Here is a 22109-nt window from a genome sequence, read left to right on the forward strand (position 1 = left end):
GCTGATCGTAAAAACGAGCAATTACCTCACATCAAAGTTGATGTGCTCAGATTGTTAGTCTTTTGGCAGACATTTCTTCTAAGTAAAGACTGCATTGTTTAACCATCCCATTTGCTGGATCGGGCTTTACAGGTTTATACATTTTTGGATGATCTCAAAGGCAATTTTCCAGGGCAGATGAAACTGAATCTATTAGATTGGATTTTATTAATTTGCTGCCTTGTATTTCCTGTTGACTAATAATATAATAATTAGCTTTGTCTTTCTAATAAAAAAATGAACCTAAAGGAAATTTCACATTTTCAAAGTCAGCTTGTAAGCTGCTTATTCAATCACCGTAAATAAAATAATAGATATATAATTAATTGTATAATCAAACTTAATGTAGCAAATGCAAAATCATGAAATACTTAATGGTAAGATTCTGACTTGTAGGACTGTAAGAAAAGAGAGTGAGCGCTCCCATTTTCCAACTTTAAAATTGATTACACTGAAGATGTTAAAGGGATTGTTAAAGAGATGAGCGAATCTACTCATTTCGAGTATTTACTCGATCGAGCACCGCGATTTTTGAGTACTTCAGTACTCAGGTGAAAAGATCCGGGGGGCGGGGTAAGGCGTGGCGGCGCGGGGGTAGCAGCGGGGAACAGGGGGAGCCCTCTTTCTCTCCCTCTCCCCCCCACTCCCCGCTGCAACCCCTCACTCACCCACGGCGCCCCCCGAATCTTTCCGCCCGAGTACGGAAGTACTCGAAAATCGCGGTGCTCGGGCGAAAAAGGGGCGTGGCCGAGTAGGCTCGCTCATCTCTAATTGTTATGTCTAAGTTGGACGCGAAACATCTTGTTTGGAGCAAGCAAAATTTGGTAACCCTAAAAGGATGGATATACATGCTATATGCAAACATGGAAAACACGAAATATTGCTAATGAAACTAAAAGTTGGGGAATGGGAAATCTTACGCTAACTTACTAATGTCATGAGACTCTACCTAAAAGCGGGACACTCACCCTGATAAGGGCAACCTCACCTCAGGAACCTGAAGCAACTCTGACTCTCCCTAGCTGGTCTTGTTCCGACATGGCCAGCAAGTTGTGACAGGGATATTTCCAAAATTGACTTTTCTCACCTATCCATATCCAACAGTGAAATCCCCATAAATCAGACTTTTATCATCTATCCTATGGATAAAGGCCCATTTAGACACAACGATTATCGCTCAAAATTCACTCAAAACCCATCTTGGAGCAATAATCGTTGCCTATCTTTCATTTTTCTGCCAAACGATGAATTTCAGTTCGGCATGAAATTCATCATTCGGCAGAACAGCTGATAAGATGGACTGCACGCTGTGTTCTGCCCAGAGTAGCGCTGATTACAACTGATTACATTGTCTCAGCTGTCAGCCCAGCTGGCAGAACAAAGGGAATTTATTCAGAGAACAGCAGGTGGTCTGTTTCCTGAATACAGCTCCCAGTGGTTCACACGCTACTAATTGGTACTAATAGGCATTAGTACCAAGTAGTAGTTTATGCAAAAGGGTCGCTCAAAAGCCATCTTTTGAGCAATCATCTTTGTGTGTAAATGCACCTTAAGTGATTAAAGTTAATTTTGGAAATACTCCTTTTAACTTTTCTTCTATTTGTGAAATTATAGGGATTGTTTCAAGATTTCAAGCTATTCCCTAGCCATTGAATAGGAAATAACTCGCTGATTGGTGGAGGTCTGACTGGTGAGACCCCTGCTGATCTCAAAAACAGGGGTTCTTGGCCCCCCATCTTCCTCACTGCAGGGTTACTGTAGCCCCTGCAGTGAGGAGGAGACTAAATGTAATGCTGGTCATGCAAGCACGCTGATGCTCCATTCCTTTTCAATGGGCCTGCTGAGATACTCCAAGGACAAGCATTCGGGTTTGTCTGTCAGCTCCATTGAAATGAATGGAGTGCAGATTGCAAATGCTTGGTCAGCGCTCAAATAATTCTGACATTACAGTTAGGGGAGAAGTGACCCCCGCAGTGGAAAGCAGAGGCGGACATGAGGCCCCCGTTCTTGAGATCGGCGGTGAGATCCCCACGATCAGCAAGTTATCCCCTATCCAGTGGATAGAGGATAACTTGAAATATTGGTACAACCCCTCACCTATATATTCCTAAACAGTGCAGAACCCAATGCAGTTGGGTTATCACTTATACAGATTTCAGAAGGGACCCTACGTAGGCTGATTTTTTTGATCTTAAGAAAACATTAGCTTTAAAGCAAATGCTCAGAGACAAAATCCACCTCAAAGCCCGTCAGAGGCCAAGGATATTAGCACACACTTTACACATATTCTCCACCGGCTGAGATTGGCTGTTGTGTATATGTACAAGCCGACCATAAGCTGATTGGGAAGTTAGCGCAATCGAAGCTGATTCCATTACAGGCATGAGCTTAAATATAAGTCTATAATCACATGCTGAAATCCACATAAAAAAAAATCTGATGGGGATTGCAATGGAAAACCACAACAGAAATCTGCACATGTAAGCATTAAGTTCTACCACGGATTTGCAGATCTGCACGTAGGTAGAAAACTCTGATCGAAAACTTGATACAGATTTAATTTTATATTTTATTTGCACATGGACTTCAAATTTAAATGCAGACAAAATCTGCACCCCATAGACTACAGCGCAGATTCCCATTCAAATGTATGGGAGACTTCACTGATGCGGATTTACCATGGAATCGCCGCGGGTTCCATGGAGATTCAGCATCAAGGCCATAGAAAAACTTGTCAAGTGAGCAAGAGTCAGAGGTAAGCAGTTAAAGCAATATTAATTAAAATACATTTATTCTGTAATTGCCACAAGATCTTGTAGATACAAGAGCACCCGTAATACCGTAGGAATCCTAAATGTCAACTGCTAACCAGATGATCTAGTCCTGTTAGGCCGGATTCACACGAGACTATTTGTGCATAAAACAACTGCACAGAGAAAATAGAACCCATTGATTTCTAAGGGGTCATTCACATGCTCGTATTTGGTGTGCGCAATTCGGTCACGAAAAAAAAATATACGCGGCATACTCTATTTTTACGTGAATTTCTGCACGTAAAGAGAACTTTTTGAACTCATGAAACTAGTGGCCATTTCAGTGGCCGAGGGCATCGGTGCTTGTGTTTTACGCACAACTTGCACATGTAAAAAGTACAGTAAAATGCGCCGAACACCCATTCCGCAAAAACATGTGCAATTACGCATACTCTCATGTGAATCCGGCCTTATTGTTCTCTATACTGTACAACAATGACTGCGAAATAAATGATAGTGTTTCTGACCCCCGTCCCAGGCCTTTCACTAGCAAAGTCAGACTCCTGCTGCACACTGATGAAGGGCAAATACCCTGAAACAGCTGTCTGTGCATGGAGTCTGGCTTTGCTTTTAATTCCCCGTCATTGTTACAAGGCTTGTATAAAAAGTCTAACTTTGGCTTGAAGGAATGCTGCCTTCCAACAGGTGGCACTGTGGAGGTGTTATTCCATCTCCCTTATTTGTTGTCTAAGAGACACAAAAAGGCAAGACTCCAGTGGGCAAAAATTGGATTACTGAGCAGCAGAAAAATATTGTCTGGTCAGATGAATCCAAATTTCTGTTGCACCGTGCTTATGGGAGGTCAGAATTTGGCGCAAATAGCACGAATCAATGCGCCTTTCCTGTGAGGTGTCAACCTGGTTTTTTTTGGTGGAGGTGGAGTAATTGTGTGAGAAATGCTTTCCTGGATCCTCTGACATGTGTGGATGAACGCCACCATGAATTGTTGCAATTGTAAAGTTTAAAGGAGGTCCAGCGTGGTAGTAGATGGGCGTCTCCAATGCAGTAACCATTCTGTGAGTGACTTACCTCCATATACTGATTAAAGAACCGAACAAGTTGATCTGTGAAATTAAACACATTTCTCCAGTCAAAGTCTGCTTGTCCTTCTGGTCGTGCATCTGGATTACCATTGTAGAGGAAGTTGATCACGTCTTCGGCAGATAATCCATTATCTCCAAGTTGTCGGTTAAGAAAGTCCTTTACTGTTGGGTTTTTGATTGTATCCTAAGAAGAAGTGAAATTAAAACGTGTTGGAAAGTTTGTAAGAGTTGCAAGGTAACTTTCTTTTTTTGCCCCATACTGAACAATTGATTTTGCACAATCCATCTGTCCCAGGTGGTTCAGTGATAGTATATAGCCAGATACCAAGCTTCCCCATTCATGTGAAGGCTTTTTAGCCTAAAGAGAGGAGTCTATATAGCTAGGTTATTGTTGTTGTTAGCCATTTAATCGTTCACGACTAGAGATGAGCGAGCGTACTCGGAAAAGCACTACTCGCTCGAGTAATTTGCTTTATCCGAGTATCGCTGTGCTCATCCCTGAAGATTCAGGTGCCGCTGCGGCTGACAGGTGAGTCGCAGCGGGGAGCAGGGGAGAGCGGGCGGGAGAGAGGGAGAGAAAGATCTTATCTCCGTTCCTCCCCGCTCTCCCCTGCAGCTCCCCGCTCCGTGCCGGCACCCGAATCTTCAGGGACGAGCACAGCGATACTCGGATAAAGCAAATTACTCGAGCGAGTAGTGCTTTTCCGAGTACGCTCGCTCATCTCTATTCACGACCCTCGGCGTCCCTAAAGGCGAGCTCCCTCCATGTTTTTCGGTTCTGCACTGCTTCTTTCAGTTGTCTGATATCCATGCCAGTAACAGCTTTAACAGTATCAAGCCATTGTTCTTCGGCAGCCAGGTATAGAGCTGCGCACCTATCCATTAAAGTCCGCCTTGACGTGTCGGATGGGCATACACAGATTTGTTCAAATCATGCTCAAGAACCTTGTTTTTTTATGTAGTTAGTATAAAAAAACATTATGCATTTGTTTGCAGATATTAAGTGTGAATGAGTGCAGAAGCACATGTTTGTTAGTCATATGGCTATGTCGACGGGAAAAAAAATAAAAATTATGGCTCTAGGAATGCGATGATGAAAAAAAAACTGAAAAATTAGTTGGTCAATAAGACGCAAACAGGCTTCGTCACTGGATACCTAGTTACATGCTGTATCCATTTGGAAGCTTTTGGTCCAAAGAGCGGTGTCTTTTAGAGTTAGGAACCCATCCACTTGTCCACAGGTTCACTTGGACAAGGTGGATGGGCCCGCATGTTTTGATCAAAATTTCGCCTAGAACCTGGTATTTTTATGCAGTTAGTATAAACAAGAGTTGTGCAATTTTTACTTGGATATTAAATGAATTGTATGAGTTCTGAAGAGTGTGTTACTATTCATTTTTATGTACACTAATCAAACTTTCACGGAAGCTTCTTAATTGGTGGCCAAAACCTTTCCTGGGACTGGTAAGAGTCTTAGTGGCCTGACCTTCAGGCATCAGAGCAGAGGCATAATTTGAAGCTCCAGGGTCCTGATGAAAGTGCTATTACAGGGAACCCAATGCTTATGTGTCATTTATAGTACTGTAGCCGTATAATGTCAGAGAGGGTCTGTTTGGTTCCTTCAGACACCAGTGCCCACAATAGACCCAATAGTTATAACTCCAGACCAGGCTCTTTTGACATAGTCAGTTGATATGCCATTAAAGACTAATTTGAGAAAGTCCCTTCTGTAAAGCACTGAGGAATATTCTAGTGGCATATTGACAATATAAATTGGCTAACATGTAATATATCAGGATTTTGACTGTAGCCACTAATAGCAAATATGTGTGAAACCAGCATTATACATACCCGGATGACACTCATCTGAACACTGCTTTGCATGAAGTGCCATAGCTGAGGTCCAACCTCCTCCCAGGATTTGCCAATTTGCCTCAAGCGTTCAAGCTGCTCAAAGGTTGTATTAGCCTAAAAGTAAAGATAAGTAGCTCCGTGCATATTTTAGATTCATATGAAATACTGTGCATCTGTATTAAAACTATATAATAATCCACTGCGTTATTGTATGTAGATACAGAACAGTTTGCAGTCACACCTTGTAGTAAAGAGTTAAAGGGTCTGTCCAGTTGTAAATTATTGATGGCTTATCCTCAGGATAAGTTATCAATATTAGATTAGCAGGTGTCTGCTGCCTGGGACACCTAAAGATCAGCTATTCACTGAACTAGTGTGTTTCTACTGCAGTAAACTGATTTCTGCAGGAAGCAGACAGCTCCGCTCTCACTGCAGTGGCTAAGCTTGGTGTTACAGGCAAAAGTCCCATTAAATTGAATGAAAACCTGGCCTGCAGTACCTAACCTAGCTACCACAATGTGAACAAAGCTATCGGCTTAACACAGAGATTAGCTTAGTGCATTAGCACACTGGACTTATGGGTCCTGGGTGGCGGACCCTTACCAATCCACTATTGATGGTATGTCCTAAGCATAGGCCATCAATAGTTTACAACTGGCCAACGCCTTTAAGATGCTATTCCAATGTCAGCAAATAAAGGCTATATATTGTCTAATGAAAAGCTGTGATATTTTATGTATCAATTCCTCAAAATTTTTAAGATCTCTGTTTGCATTCATTGACTAGTAACTTTAGCTCAGCTAGAATGATGTGACTAACCATGCCTGACTATGCACACTAGAGATTTGACAATGAAGTCCAGAAGAGTGAAATGATTTGATCTATGCTATAACAACAACAAAAAAAACCAAAAAGTTGCCTTACATTCTTCAGAATTTCACGAACTGCTGGGGAGTCAGGAGTGTAAAGGATTTTCCCCATAAGCAAAGGTTTCATTGCGCTCCAAGCTATTTTGGTTGCAGGGTTGGACTCCATACTTTGCATCAAGGAGTTACAAAATGGTGCTGTTGATTTAAACATGGCAGACATTAGTATAATCTACAGTATAACTGCTTAAAGGAAATGTATTGCCCAGTAATGGTCAGGTGACATTTGAGGTGGTTTCACATTTGGGGGGTGAAAACACATAGTTTTTGTGGAAGTTTTTTGAGCCATCCCCAAAAGTGGGTTCAAGAGGAAGGGAAGTATAAAGGCAGAACTTATACTCCACCTTCCTGCTGGATCCACTGCTAGCTGTAGAGTAAGAATTATGAATACTTTCACTGGGTTTCTCATTAGTAGTATCCATGTTACAGTAATTCCTTATGAAATGACCTCTACTCTCATTAAAAATTATGTGTTATTGACTAAAGTAAGTGGGGATAACTGCATGGCTCTGTAACTGTGGCCCCGCTGACTTGATCCCCGGTTACGTTTTTTCATACTACCCTCCAGTCACCCGGATAGGCTTTTCGTAGATCCAGCTTCAGGTGATGTCAGCGTGTCAAGTGGGCAGTTCGCATGGCTCGTTGTCAATGCATGATGTTGGACTGTCAATCAAATCCAATGTCACCCATTGACATTGAGGCCACGACTGCAGAGCTATGCCTACAGCCCCACTGACTTTATCCCCTTGCAGTAACAGTACTCATACACATTTAATATCTGAATAAAATTGCGTAACTGTTTATACTAACCGAATAAAAATGCAAGGTTCTTAGCGCACATTTTCATCAAAACAGGTGGGTCCATCCATCACGTTCAGGCGAACCTTACTGGATGAGTTTTTAGCTCTATAGACACCTCCCTTTGGGCAAAAAGCCTCCATATGAATGAGAAACCTGCATACATGGCTCACACTAAGGGCGGACACCCACTGGCATTTTTTCCTCCACTGAGCAGCGAGAGCAAGTGAAAACTCTCGCCTCACAGTGCGAGAAAAAAAACAGGATGACGCCGGGATATCGCCAGTCTTTTCAATGGGGCCAGCGGCAGCAGCGCTAGCCCCATTGAAAAGATATGGAGAATACCGCGGACTTCTGCCACAGCTGTGACAGCTGTGGCAGAAGTGCAGCATGCTATCCCATTGCTTTCAATGGGATCGGCGCTGCTGCCGGTCCCATTGAAAGCAGTGGTTTTTGGCAAACCTTGCAGTATGATTTTCGGGGAAGGGCTTGAAATGTAAGCCCTTCCCTGAAAATCGTCAATAAGTGGTTAAAAAAGTAAAAAAGAAAGTACTCACCTCTTCGCCGCACACACGCGTCCTCCGGCTGGCTCCTCGACACTGCTATCCAGCACTTTCAGCAGGCGGGGATTTAAAAATCCACGCTCCTGAAATGGCTGTGCTGATTGGCTGAGCGCTCAGCTAATAACAGCTAGTGCTTAGCTATTGGCTGAGCGCTCAGCCAATTACAGATAGTGCTTAGCTATTCCTTCACTATCACTGTGACAGCTGTGGCAGAAGTCCGCGGTATTCTCCATATCTTTTCAATGGGGCTAGCGCTGCTGCTGCTGGCCCCATTGAAAGGACTGGCCATATCCCGGTCTCATTTCGGCATCTTTCTTGCGCTGCGAGGCGAGTGTTTTCACTTGCTCTCGCAGCGCAAGATAGAAAATATCGCCAGTGGGTGTCCGCCCTTAAGCAGAGAGGTATTTGTAGAGCTAGGTACCTATCCAATAATTGTTTGCCTAAATTTGATGGATGGGTCCACATGTTTTGATCAAAATGTATGCTATGAGCCTTGCATTTTTATGCGCTTAGTATAAAAAACAGTTGTGCAATTCTATTCGGAAACTAAATGCATATGAGTGCTGAAGCATGTGTTTCTGTTACTGTGTTTGTCACAGCCGTGGCTTACATGCAACTTCACATTTAATGTATTTGGTGGAACTGCTGACATTTTTTCCTGTTTATCCCATGGCAGGTGCTCTTTAAACTTGGTTAACTTTATATCACTGCTGCCTGTACTATCATGTACAAACAATAAAAAAATAGCAACACTCAGCGCACAGTCCACTAGGGTAATGCTATGGTCCTCGGCTTGTCTAGATTTTTGGAATGGGTAATGAAAGGATGGACTTTGATACCCCCCATGACTAATAGTGCAGTTTGCAGTTTGCACACCACAGACTCATGTTTTTACGGCTTCTTGTGCTATTAGACTAGTAACAAGTCATTAAACATTAGATTGTACTAAACATAACTACACTTTAATACCCAATTCATGCTGTTTATGGCTTTATATTAATAATCTTATTGCTTATGCTCACATTTATTATTTTATTGACTGGAGGGTGACTGCTTAGTAAAGATACGGAGCTGTCATTAGGCTCATGCTCTATGTATTATGGCATGTAATAAAGCATGGCACAGTCTTTGGTACCTTAGTACATCTGTGATACCTTGGTACTTCTCAGTACAACTTAAAGTGTGTCCTTGCGTAAGAAGCCTTAGTGGGAGATCTGAGCTGATGATACAAATAAACTAGTTATCCGCTGATTGCTTGTCCAGCTGATGGCTATATCCTTTGACCTCCCATAAATATACATGCTCAGCATGTGTATTCAATATGGGAGAGGGAGACCAGCTGTTGCCAGGCCCTTATATTAAAATACAAAAAACCTGCTGATGATTCTCTTGACATCTACAATCATTACAGGCTTGAAAAAGACTTAGATTAAGTCGAAACGTCGCCATTTTATGGAGCAATAAAACCCTTTTTTTACAATCTCTACACCGTTGATGCTGCCGCCTCCTTGGATACCATGACATCTACAATCATTGGACAGCCAAGAGACCCCATAAGTATTGGATTGTTGGTCAATCCTGCGAAAATCGATGGGATTATGGGCAGTTTAAAGTTGGCTATAGACATGAGAACAAAACCAGATAAACAAGCAAGAAAATTGACAATTGGGAAAAATAGTCAATACAGGTTGTTATAATTGACTTTTATCTCATGTCTCCAGACAAGATCTTAACCAGAGTCAAACGGAGAAGGAAGGAACACCGCTTTCCCGTTTGCAATACTTATGAATTCAGTGAGTCTTTCCAAAAACTCATTTTTCCTGGGAACAGATAATCAAGTTTGAATCAATTGCAAATGTATCATATTAGGAAGACCATAAATATTAGATATAGATCGACCTGAACACACTAATTTGGGCGGGACCAGACAATCATCCAATGTGTAGACAGCCTCCCCTCTCTCTCCTGACGGTAAATGTTGGAGGAGATAAGTAAGGATCATCGGGCAGTTAGATTTCTTTTATTGCTTTATTATTTTGTTCTTGGGAGATAAGCCGCTGCCAGTGGTATTTGGTAGTGGTGTTCTCCCCTCACTACACACAAAACGAATGCTCCACTGATTCAGGCATGCATGTGTATGGGGGAATGGAAGAAATTGCTGTGGGTTGATTGAGCCTTCGGCCGACAGCTATCTCATGTCTATAGGCAGCCTATAGCTATGTTCACACTAGCGATTTTTTGGACTGATCCAGTTTTATTAAAAACAGAAATGAAATGAAAGGCATCTGTGAGCTTTCTGTTTACATCAGTTTTAAGGATTTAAAATATTATTCTGGTGACTATTCAATGAATGTTGCTCAGTGGTTAACACCTTTGGCTTGCAATCCTTGGGTAAGACATCACCCTTGGTCAGATTTGAACCTACAACTCCAGCAGAGCAAGGTAGCAGTGCTAATAACTGAGCCTCCGCAATTGTTCATTCATTGCCCAATAAATGGAAGAGCTTGAAGAATAAACACAAAGAAAACATAAAAAGCCAATATAGATGTGACCCTTGGTTACATTTGAACCTACATGTCCAACAGTGCTAATGACTGAGCTACCATGCTTGGGAAGAATAAACACAATGAGAACAGACAACTTCCATGCAAATGTTGTCCATAGTCAGACGCGAACCTAGAAACTTAGCGTTATGAGGTGTGGTGGCTCAGTTGTTAGGCCCTACTGCCTTGCAGTGCTGGAGTTGTAGGTTCAAATCTGGTCAAGGTGATTGCTGTATGGAGTTTTTCAAAATTGATGTTGCCCTTCATGAGATTTGAACCCAGGATCACAGCATTGCAAGGTAAAAGTGCTAACCTCTAAGCTGCATTCATTGAAGTGGTATCACAACCACCAATGAAAAACAGATCATCAATGCAATAAAAAAAGGATCCATTTGTATGAGCAATGGCGAAAAGTTTTTAAAACTGGAAACAAAAGCACAGCAATCTGTACAAAATGGAATGGAGACGGAAAATATAGAAATGGATCGAAACTGAAGACCTTACAATACATTTCTATGAGCTTAAAAATGGAAACGTTCTCTTTCGGTTTTGCTGTTCCCACTACGAAACTACTAATCTAAGCTTTGTTAAGACCCATTTACACGGAGCGATGATCGCCCAAAAATCGCTAAAAAGCGATCATTTGAGCGATCATCGTTGCGTCTAAACGCACGGCTATCGTGCACTTCTCGTGCACTGCTAGCTGATTGTTAGCTCACTGATTGGACCCACAGACTAATAAAAATTAAAATATAACCTTTATTGACCAATTTCTTAAAAACTCAGTCTATAGACAAACAAAAACATATATAAAATCCTCATATGATGGACTTTATGAAATCTAGTCCTATATCGAGGACCACAGTGTAGGATCAATGTGGATTTCTTATCCTAACCAATAACCCAGAAATCTAGGTCAGAGGGCTGATATAGATTATGACACCCAATAATTTGGTTAACCATGTCTGGAAAACATGATGACTGTTACTCCAGATCAATCAGTTATTTAACGATATTCTTAGATCACTCGGTATATTTGGCGAATTTTAATGCCCTGAATAGGTTCAGCAGATTTCAACTAATTTTAATTCCCAATGCGTTTCGCCTGGGAGTGGGCTCTTCAGGGGCCAGGATATCTCCAAAGGTGTTCTAGAGTGGTATGGTGACCACTGGCCAATATTAGCGAATTCAATCTAAGATATCCAGTGACATCAAAAATAACCGACAGACATTGATGTCAAGGAAAAAGATAATATAGAGAAAATAGGTGAGGCATCCACACTCGGTTATACTATGCTAAGCTAACAACTATGCCCTTTAAAAATGATAAGGGGCATATGTTAGTGCCAGAAATAAAGTGATTTTACATTGACCCAGTTGTTGGGTCTCCTTCCTTATATCGTTTTTTATGAAGGCTAATCTAAAGGGGTCAGATATAGATAGTAGAATAGCAGTTGGATAGAGTGTCACTTCATGTAAATGGGCCTTTAGAGTAGTAGATTAAACTAATATACAATTATTGGTAACTTTATTAAGCCATGTGAGCACCTACTGGTCGTCTTGTCGTATAAGTAATACGATTCTTTCTTGGTTGAGTTTACTCCGAGGAAGGCTTTGTAGTTATTATCTTCATACCAGTTGAAGGAAAACACTCTAGATCCACCGCCCTCTGGATAGCCACAAAACAAGCCTGACAGAGTACTCATGAGTTGTGTAAAGGTCGATGGTCCTCCTTCTTGCACAAGAGGCTGTAGAACCCATAGAAGGTCCTGGATACTTGGTCTCTGTGACAACTATAATAAGAAGAACAATGGTAACAGTGCATACAACTTGAGGGTGACTACCCTCTACAGTTTTTTTTCACTGCGAAATTCGCAGCGTTTTTTTTCCTGCAGGGGTCTATGGGACTTGTAATGTTAAAATCACGATCGTGCAAAATCGCAATTTACCGCGAAATCGCGATTTTGCGCGATCACGATTTTAACATTACAAGTCCCATAGACCCCTGCAGGAAAAAAAACGCTGCGAATTTCGCAGTGAAAAAAAGCTGTAGTGGGCAGTCACCCTGAGACACAACTTTTAAAGATGATTTGAAAATGAATGTATCACTTATATTTTTTCTCTACCAATTAAAGGGAATGTATCACTTATATTTTAGTTACTAATTAAAACCAGGCAGTGACACATTTTCTATTTTTTTAATCTGTTTTTATTTACTGATTTTATAATTTTTTATTCTACTGTCTGTACATGACTGTGGGGGTGGCCATCTTTCCTGAGCTGCATTTAAGAGCATTTAGAGATATGCTCTCGGCTGCTTCATGGGCCGTTCACACGATGCACTAGTGCTGGCCCATTGACTTCTATCTGGGACTCTTCTAGGCATCTTCTCAGACTTATGTAAAGGTCATTGTGCAGGGAGGGGGCGTAGATAAGCTGTAAACATCACCTATTGTGAATGTTGGATCCTCTGTTATCTGTAAGGGTTTACCTTTCATTGTAATCCTGCCTGAGACGATAATGAGATGACTTCTAAATAGATTTTACCACGGAACAGGAAGTGTCGGCCTATTATTAAGGCCTTTTTACATACAAAAATTAGCATTCAAAAAACTGTTGGATCATGCGAAACTGAATAATAACCATTCAGTATAAACACGGCCAATGATTGAATGATGAAACATAATTCAATTGTTCATTGTTTGTCATTCCTTTTATGTGGGCATAAAAATCATTGATCAATAATTTGCAAGTTGTTACATGTATGAAGCTATATAGTCATTCTCATTCCCTGACACAGTCCTCTAAAAGAGCAACAATCGAGTTAATGAGCAAATTGCAGTCCAAGGGTACTTTTACATGGACTGACAGTCACTTGAGTAACTGCTCAATTGAGTGATTACGGGTAAATGTCAGAGCCAACAGGGCAAGTGAGTGAGAATCGCTGACTTGTCAGAGTCATTTGGTCTTCAGTTGACCTAAAAACCAAGCGACTGTTGGCCTGTGTAAAGAGGTAGTCATTCATTTATGAACGACTGCCTGTTTACCCTGAATGGAGGCGGGCTGTTGGAAGAGATCTCCAGTGCGCTCCACCCCCATTCAGTGAGCGATTATCACTCCTGTGTGAAAGCATAGGAGTGATAATCATTTGGATAGCTGTTGAACTCTTAAGTTGTCCTGTGGAAGAGTACCTTTAGGGCTCCTTCCATGAGTGTAGGTGTAGATACGCTCGCGATAGAGCAACATTTTGTGCTGTGATGGTTTCGCTATCACGCATTGGTGCTGTTAACTGTAATTTAATCATCTACAGGATAGGTGATAAAAGTCCAATCAGTGGGGGTCTCAGCACTGAGACAACGGAGGTACTGTGTCCTCCTTCCTCCTCCTGGCGCCTCCTGCAGTGAGAAGAAGCTTGAATGGAGCGTCAGCCAACCATGCGTGGTGCTGCTCCATTAATTTTCAGTGGGGCAGCTGGAAATAGTCAAGTACTAGTGTTTAGCGGTTTCCAGTAGCCCTATTGAAATCAATGGAGTGGCACTACGCATGGACGAGCCGGAATGCATCCCTACTTGCAGGGAGTGTATGGAGGAGGAGGATGGACGTCTGTCCTCGGGCTCGGTAGGGATCTTAGTTTAATGAAAAACAACAGTTAAACCGTGAAATACGTATAAAACAGACAAAACAATATGCTAGTACTTACTTCTCTCAGTGAGTCTGACATATTAGAGAGAACTCTTCCCCAGAATCTGAGATCAATCCCATTAGAACTGCTGTCTAGAATAGTTGGAAGCTGCATAAACATCAAAAAATGAAAACAGAACATATAAATCATAGATCCAAAGCAAATCGCATGACAATAATAGTAAATCATTAAAATAAAACATTCTAGTAGACATAGGTAACAATGACGCAACGTAACTGCTTTCCATGTGTGCCTTTTATCTAATCTTGTATCAATTCATCTATCTATCTATCTATCTATCTATCTATCTATCTATCTATCTATCTATCTATCTATCTATCTATCTATCTATCTATCTATCTATCTATCTATCTATCTCCATCTCTCTCATATTTGGATATTACAAATTCTTGCAATATCGAGCATAAGATTAAAGGCCCATCTCTCTGCAGAAAGTAATTGATTTTGGTGTGGATCCACAGCATATTTTGTATTGTGGATTCAAATCAAAAGCTGCACTGCTTTGTTTTTGTGAGGGCTCGAACCTACGACCTCCTGCACTCCAGTTGGCAGCTCTCTCTGCTAGGCCATCCAGAACAGGAGCAGCTCCTCTGCTTAAACCTAGCCATGCTTCTCTGTTTCCCTGTCTTGGCTCCACCCTTTTCCTGAGTAAGCCAGCTATATATACCTGGCCCTGATCCTTCCTTGCGTGATTATTGTGCTCAACAAGCCTTGATCTAGCACCACTGATGCCTGCTCCTCTGCTATCTACACTGAGACCTCCTGGTACCAACCTCTGGCTTCTCTTCTGACAACGCTATCCGCCTCCACCATTTGTACCGCAACGCGAGACCTTCTGATACAGACCTCTGGCTTTCCTTCTGACAGCACTATCTGCCTCCACCATTTGTACCGCAACATGAAACCTCCTGATACCAACATCTAGCTTTCCTTCTGACAACACTATCTGCCTTCTCCATTTGTACTGCGACACGAGACCTCCCGTTACTGACTCCTGGCACTTTCCTGACTACTCTCCAGACCTGCGGCTGCTACACCTGAGGCTCCAACCTAGTGCCTGAAACTGCTACAATGTCAAAATCTACACCAAATGTGATGTGGATTTTGGCACGGATCCGCAGCAAAATCTGCAATGCAATATATGCCACGGCTTTCGGTGTAGATCCGCACCAAAATCTTCTACATGTGAACATACCCTTAAACCTTGTAACCTTTGAAAGTACAGTCCATTCTGCCGGCAGCATGTTATAGAGTAAGAGGGGATGAGCAGTTTAATTTACTGAGCAGTGACCGCCTTTAATAGCAGTTGTCAATTACTGAGTAGGACCACCTACTGTACAGCCCAGAATGAGCTGAAGTTCAAACAAATAAATGACAAGTTCTACTGATTCTTTATCCACAAACTTATATATGCATATGCATTTTTAACATGTAGGTTTCCTTTAAGAACTGCAGTGCTGCCATATGCCCAATTCTTACATTTTTTTCTGTTTCCCCAAAAAATGTGTAAAAATGGAAATGCAGTAATTAGCATTGCGGGTAAAGTAAGTCTGCGTCACGTGTTTTCATCAAAACATGGAAGTGTAGGAGTATGCGGAGTGCTGCAGTCACAAGACTCCAACAGCTTCTTGTTCCTTCATTCATATTCATAGTGCTATTCACATCTGTAAAGCCATAAGTAGCCTCAGGACAGAAGAACAAGCCTACGCAGACGAGCCTTACACTGGAGTCAGAGCTATAGCCTGTTCTCCTGGCCTTTCTGGACTGCAGCATTAACAAACCAGGGCTACTGTTCTACCAGTTTGTGCCAACCACACGTGAGGTGCCCATGATCTGTAATCTGATGGAAGGTATGCCTGCAAGCTGTCTGGGAGCCTCAGCAAAATATAATCAGTCTCTTTATGCCGGGAAACAATGCAGCCTCTTTTACTTAGTTGGCACTTTGCAAATATTTTTTTAATATTGAGCAATGCTTAAGCAAACAGTTTAAACTTTCCCTCAATATTTACTAAATGAATTATGCTGCAGCAAAAGGAGAAGCCAATGGAAAATTTGTACAACATGCTGGTTGCCAAATGCTTTTATTTAGGACCAGCCTGGTTGTACAACCTATACAATCACACATGGAGCATTAGGTGCCACTGACGGCCGGGTATCCAAGCCTTGTATCCACCAGCAATACCAATTGTGAAGCACTGCCACTGTAGTACTTTAAGCATACTTGCACTTTCAGATGATGTTTCAGAATAAGCTGTCATCTGTGTATACATGAGATATAAGGTTATTTCAGGCCATTCTATTCTTCATTTTTCACTAGTTTTCTCCTCTGCAAACTGCATCTAAAATTCTCAGTTAGCTGCTGCAGCATTTTCTTTTGTCTTCTCCATAGACTTCTATGGTTAGCATGAGTTAATACCCTCTTCCACTTCTTGTGTCCCTCTTGTTGACAGTATTTCACAGTGCGCAAGCCACAGAGGGACGATCAGGCCCTGGCCCACAACGCCCTCAAGCTGGCGCATGCCCACTGTCATTTTAGACCAGGGCACTAACAGTGACACATCTTCTGCTGATTATGGGCAGATTGGTTGGCTGGGATGTGGAACAGTCACCATTAGTCTGTGAATATTTACTCCAGCTCCTTCTCTCAGAGGACACATTTTATACTCCTGGCTCATTTGGTCAAGTCTGACTTTTTGTCTGATCTCACTATTGAAGATCTGTCTTCAGTCTGACGAATCTGCCTGAAGTGGTTTATGGTCCAGTAGACGATGCCTGGTCCTGATTTGCATATTTGTTGAGATAAGTCTTTCTGGTGATTTCCATATCTGGGGTATGGTTTCATCTTATGCCTGTGCATCTGTGGGTTCTACATTAATATTTCATCTAAGCTTTAATACATTCGCAGTCAGCAACTAGGGAAAGTCCGGGTCACCTCTGGTTCCTGATTGCCCTCATCAGGGCAATCATCCGCTTATGGACAAGGATCTCTCATATCAGCTGGTTAGGGTCAGGTTCCCGGATTCCCCACTGTTTGTTTGCTTATATAATATTTTGTGTTCTCCACATTTGTAAATTGTGTTTATATCTGTCCTTTTAGGACATTAGATTTACGCTCTTGTTGGCCACATAGGACGTCTTGCATGGACATAACACTAGGTTTCTAGAGATGGACTTCACATGACAACAGGCAGTGGAAAGCAAATTATATGGAAGGGGGACCCTAGTGACCAACAGTTTGGAGGGATTTTTAGCAAAAAAACAGAATTATAGTTAAAAAAAAAGTGATTTGCACTCTTGCCAGTTATCACATTCGCTATCATATGAACCAAAGTTGTCTCAAAGTGCGCTTACCATTTAAGTATGGAGTTGCCATTTGGTCAGTGTATGTTAGTATTATTTGAGCACAGTATGCTGGTATTTACTTTGATTATTTGGCACTGCACTCCACAGTGAAGTGGTTAATAAAAGTGCCTCTGACTTCTAGGCCCCCCTTTAAAGTGTATATCCCATGAAAATGGTATCTTAGAGGTATTATTAAATGGGTTTTCTGTGTTCTGAATAATTGGTGGCAGTGGGAGGACGAACTGTATATTAAAAAAACACAAATAATCACCTTTCAGCTTGTTGCAATGCTTCCCCTCTGCTGCTCCAGGACCTCCAGTTTTCTGTTTACTTGGTCTGTAGGGATCACATGGCTTTTTTACCCACATGATCGCTGCAGCAAATAGGAGGCCCCACAGGGACATCATCAGTGACATCCCGTGAACCTGCATAAGAAGTCCACGTGAGAGGAATATGGGATGTCACTGAGCAGATGGAGAGTATATTGATTCTTATATAGTTTTGGGCATGGAGGCCTAAAACTATATAAAAGATAACGTTTGAAAACCCCTTAATCTCCCCCTTTCATTACTGGAATGAGGTTAGGTATTCTAGTGTGGGTCATTGGGAGCGCTCTATGAGGCTGGTACCCCACTCCTTTGATTTAAAAGCTGCAACTTCTCCTTCTACTTTCTCTTCCCCTGTGGTCCTGGAGGCTTTGTTTGTCCCACCCCATTCCACCTTGTAAAGCTTTTTTTTAATATTAATAATAAAATATATATTTTTACATTGTTTCACATGGAAACGTGTTAATCGTGGATGTTAATTTTATGACAATTTGTTTGATTTGTTGTCTTGATTTGCTTCTTGTTCAATTTCAAGTCACATGTTCAATAAAGTGAAAAAATGGAAGAGTGGTTGGTGAATGGCGGAATCACCCACCAAGAAGGAGTCTGGTGGAACAGATAGCTCCTTCCTAAGGATTTTTTACCCGAATTTTAACACCTTAGTGGTAACACAGGTAAATAATTAAATAAGAGATTACTCATCACATAAAATAAAAGAACACTGCCTCGTTCATTATGTGACATGTATGATTGGGCGGTTGGGTCCCATCAGTCCATATGGAATGGTGGTGGAGGCGCTGTCGAATTGTAATTTAGACATCTGTATAAGCATGTTATTTCGTCAAAGTAGGGTACTGTTATTTGAGTGCCATCTTTTCTAACACTGAAACTTGGGCACCATATAGTAATTTGTATATTATGACAGTCAACTATATGAAGGTGGAGCTTTTCATGTCCAGGGACACAGGTACAAAACATTCTAATTTGATTCTACACTTAGCCTTTGTTCAGAGCATGGTGGCAGTCCTTACTGATGTAACCCTCTAGTATGTCTAAGTGACATCAGAAGATTTGGCAAATGGAAAAAAAACTCTTTAAAAGGGTTCCCTGACAATAAGTGGATTTCAGGGTGGCTCACTATTTGGACCTGAAGAAATGAGCAGTAATCAAAAGAGGAATCCAATGGCACAATAATTAGTGGCCTCAGTGGTCACATGTCATAGTTATAGGCATTGTTGTATGGTGATGCTAATAGTACGACACATGACTACTGAGGCCACTGATTGGCTGCGGTGGTCATGTTTATTTTAGGGATATAATTTCCGGCAAAGACAGCTGGTGGACTGCTGGGGCGTCTATGCTGGATCAGTGGGGAATTGAAGAGGTGAGTTGGGGTACTTTTGTAATTTTATAAGATTTGTTTCTCTCTTTTTTTTCAACAACTGGAGAACCCTCTGAGCCTGGACTACCTGATGTACAATGTGCATTAGTATGTTTCATGATTAAAGACACTGCACCTCACTTTAATTCCCCTGCAGCGCCATAAAGCGTAACACCCTGACTATCAAGGAACAGAATTTACAATGCACAGACATGCTGGGGTATCCAGAGTGAAAAACTAGTAGATGAAGGCCCCTTTAGCTCCTTTAAAGGGGTTGTCCCGCGCCGAAACTGTTTTTTTTTTTTTTGGCATAGGCCCCCCGTTCAGCGCAGGACAAACCCAAGGGATGTGTTGAAATTAAAAAAAAAAATTTACTTACCCGAATCCCCTCTCTGCAACTTCTTCCTTCTTTTCCTCCAAGATGGCCGCCGGGATCTTCACCCACGATGCACCGCGGGTCTTCTCCCATGGTGCACCGTGGGCTCTGTGCGGTCCATTGCCGATTCCAGCCTCCTGAGTGGCTGGAATCGGCACATGTGACGGGGCGGAGCCACGCAATGACGCGTAGAAGGGGGCGGAGCCAGAACGCCGCTCGTGCCCGGACCGACCAGAAGGGAGATGACCCTTCTGTGCAAGCACGTCTAATCGAGCGATTAGACGCTGAAATTAGACGGCACCATGGAGACGGGGACGCCAGCGCAGGGAAGGTGAGTATATAACTTCTGTATGGCACATATTTCATGCACGATGTATATTACAAAGTGCATTAATATGGCCATACAGAAGTGTTTAACTTAACTTGTCATCGCGGGACAACCCCTTTAAGTTTGACCTTTGGATAGTGTTAATAAAAATAACTCATAAACACTATTTATTGCCCATTACTTTCATAATTACCCAAGAAAACAAAATGAAACTGCATATAACAATATTGTCGTTGGCGCACTCTTCCTAACACATAATTGAGCACATTTCCTTTAGATACCAGTCTTATGAGTAACTTTTTTTGCCCGAAGTGAAACTATATGAAGTGACTTTTGGAACAATTTGTTTTCCTCAAGGATTGAACTATTATTCTCTAATGTCTCCTGAAAGGACGTTGTACAACGCCCAGTTTACCACAGTTATATAGTAATTTGATAATGACCTCATCTTGAGCATAAAATCACTGCTACACTACTACAAAGTGATTCCTGTACTAAACACGAAGTAAAGTTATACAGAACGTAAAACTATTACGGACTACAGTGAAGATAGGAAAGATTGAAACTGGCATCCAAAAACACTAAAAAGTGAGTATGGGGGGAGGAGATCTTGCTGTCACCCAAGCTCCCACAATGCACTGCTAGTGATAGTGCTAAACTAGTAGAATTTTGAATGAAGAAGAGAACTTCATCTCAGTGTAACTTCACACACACAGCAGTTGTTTTATATGCTTTTTGGAGAAGAAGAGAGGAAAATGTTTCGTTTTTACACAATAATGTTAAAAACAAGTAGGCAAAAACCACTCTGAATGTATCCTAAATCAAATCTATTGCAGGATAAGTCAACTATTTGCAAAATTACTCAACTTTTCATCATCAGGCAAACTGGGAATAAATCCCAAAAACAAGCAAAGCTATAGACGTAGCGGAAATGTTCTGTTGCAGATGAATTTGTTACAAATTTCCATTAAATCCAACTCATAAGCTATATATATTACATGGCTTTTATGTAGCTTTGGCACAGCAATCCCTAAATTCTGTACTAATTTTTTCTGTCACATGTAAATAGGGCTTTGCAAAACCCCACTCACTGGCAATATACTTAGTTGTAGATTTTAGATGCCGGCATTGTCATGTCTGAATGGGACTTAACATGTTTAATTCTAACTCTTTCTTCTCCAAACGAAGACTACTGTTGAGCAAAAAGAAAAAAAACTTGCAAAAAAATGCACCAATTGTGACTGAGTAGAGATGAGCGAGCGTACTTGTCCAAACTTGATACTCGTTCGAGTATTAGCGTGTTCGAGATGCTCGTTACTCGTACGAGCACCACGCGATGTTCAAGTTACTTTCACTTTCATCTCTGATACATTTGCGCGCTTTTCTGGCCAATAGAAAGACAGGGAAGGCATTACAACTTCCCCCTGCGACGTTCCAGCCCTATACCACCCCCCTGCAGTGAGTGGCTGGGGAGATCAGGTGTCACCCGAGTATTTAAATCTGCCCCTCCCGCGGCTCGCCACAGATGCATTCTGACAGAGATCAGGGACAGTGCTGCTGATGCTGCTGCTGCTATAGGGAGAGCGTTAGGAGTTATTTTAGGCTTGAAGAACCCCAACGGTCCTTCTTAGGGCCACATCTGACCGTGTGCAGTACTGTTGAGGCTGCTTTTAGCAGTGTTGCACAATTTATTTTTTTTTTGTATATCGGGCGTGCAGAGCATTGCGTCCTCAGTCTGCAGTCATTGTACATAGTATAGGGCCAGTACTGGTGAGGCAGGGACAGTGGGAAAGGTGAAAGAGATATACTGTCTATATAGGCAGTGGGCTTTTTCAAAAAAATTTGGGAAAAATACTATATTTGGGCTGCCTGTGACCGTGTACAGTTTACTGCGTGTCTGCTGGGGGTAGTAGTCCTAATTAATACGCAGCTAAACGTTACAGCAGGCTTGCGCAAAATTGTTTCCTGCCTCTGCTGTCTCCGTTACATCACCGCCGTCATCCCGGCAGAGGGAATCAGTATACATAATATTCTACGCTGCCTACAGTATCTGTCTGCTGGGGGTAGAAGTCCT

General features: G+C 41.9%; 1 protein-coding gene across 1 annotated transcript in view; it reads right to left on the reverse strand.

The window, feature by feature from the left end:
- Positions 1–22109, reverse strand: part of ABCA4 (ATP binding cassette subfamily A member 4) — a 206443-nt gene that overhangs the window by 97671 nt on the left and 86663 nt on the right. Inside the window, exons 8-12 of the mRNA XM_066597367.1 lie at positions 14280–14369; positions 12132–12372; positions 6674–6813; positions 5747–5863; positions 3882–4079 (exon numbers count right to left, since the gene is read on the reverse strand). Coding sequence (XP_066453464.1) covers positions 3882–4079; positions 5747–5863; positions 6674–6813; positions 12132–12372; positions 14280–14369 — 786 coding nt within the window. The remainder of the gene's footprint in view (positions 1–3881; positions 4080–5746; positions 5864–6673; positions 6814–12131; positions 12373–14279; positions 14370–22109) is intronic.

Source organism: Eleutherodactylus coqui, chromosome 3 (genome assembly GCF_035609145.1).
Source record: "Eleutherodactylus coqui strain aEleCoq1 chromosome 3, aEleCoq1.hap1, whole genome shotgun sequence".
NCBI lineage: Eukaryota > Metazoa > Chordata > Amphibia > Anura > Eleutherodactylidae > Eleutherodactylus > Eleutherodactylus coqui.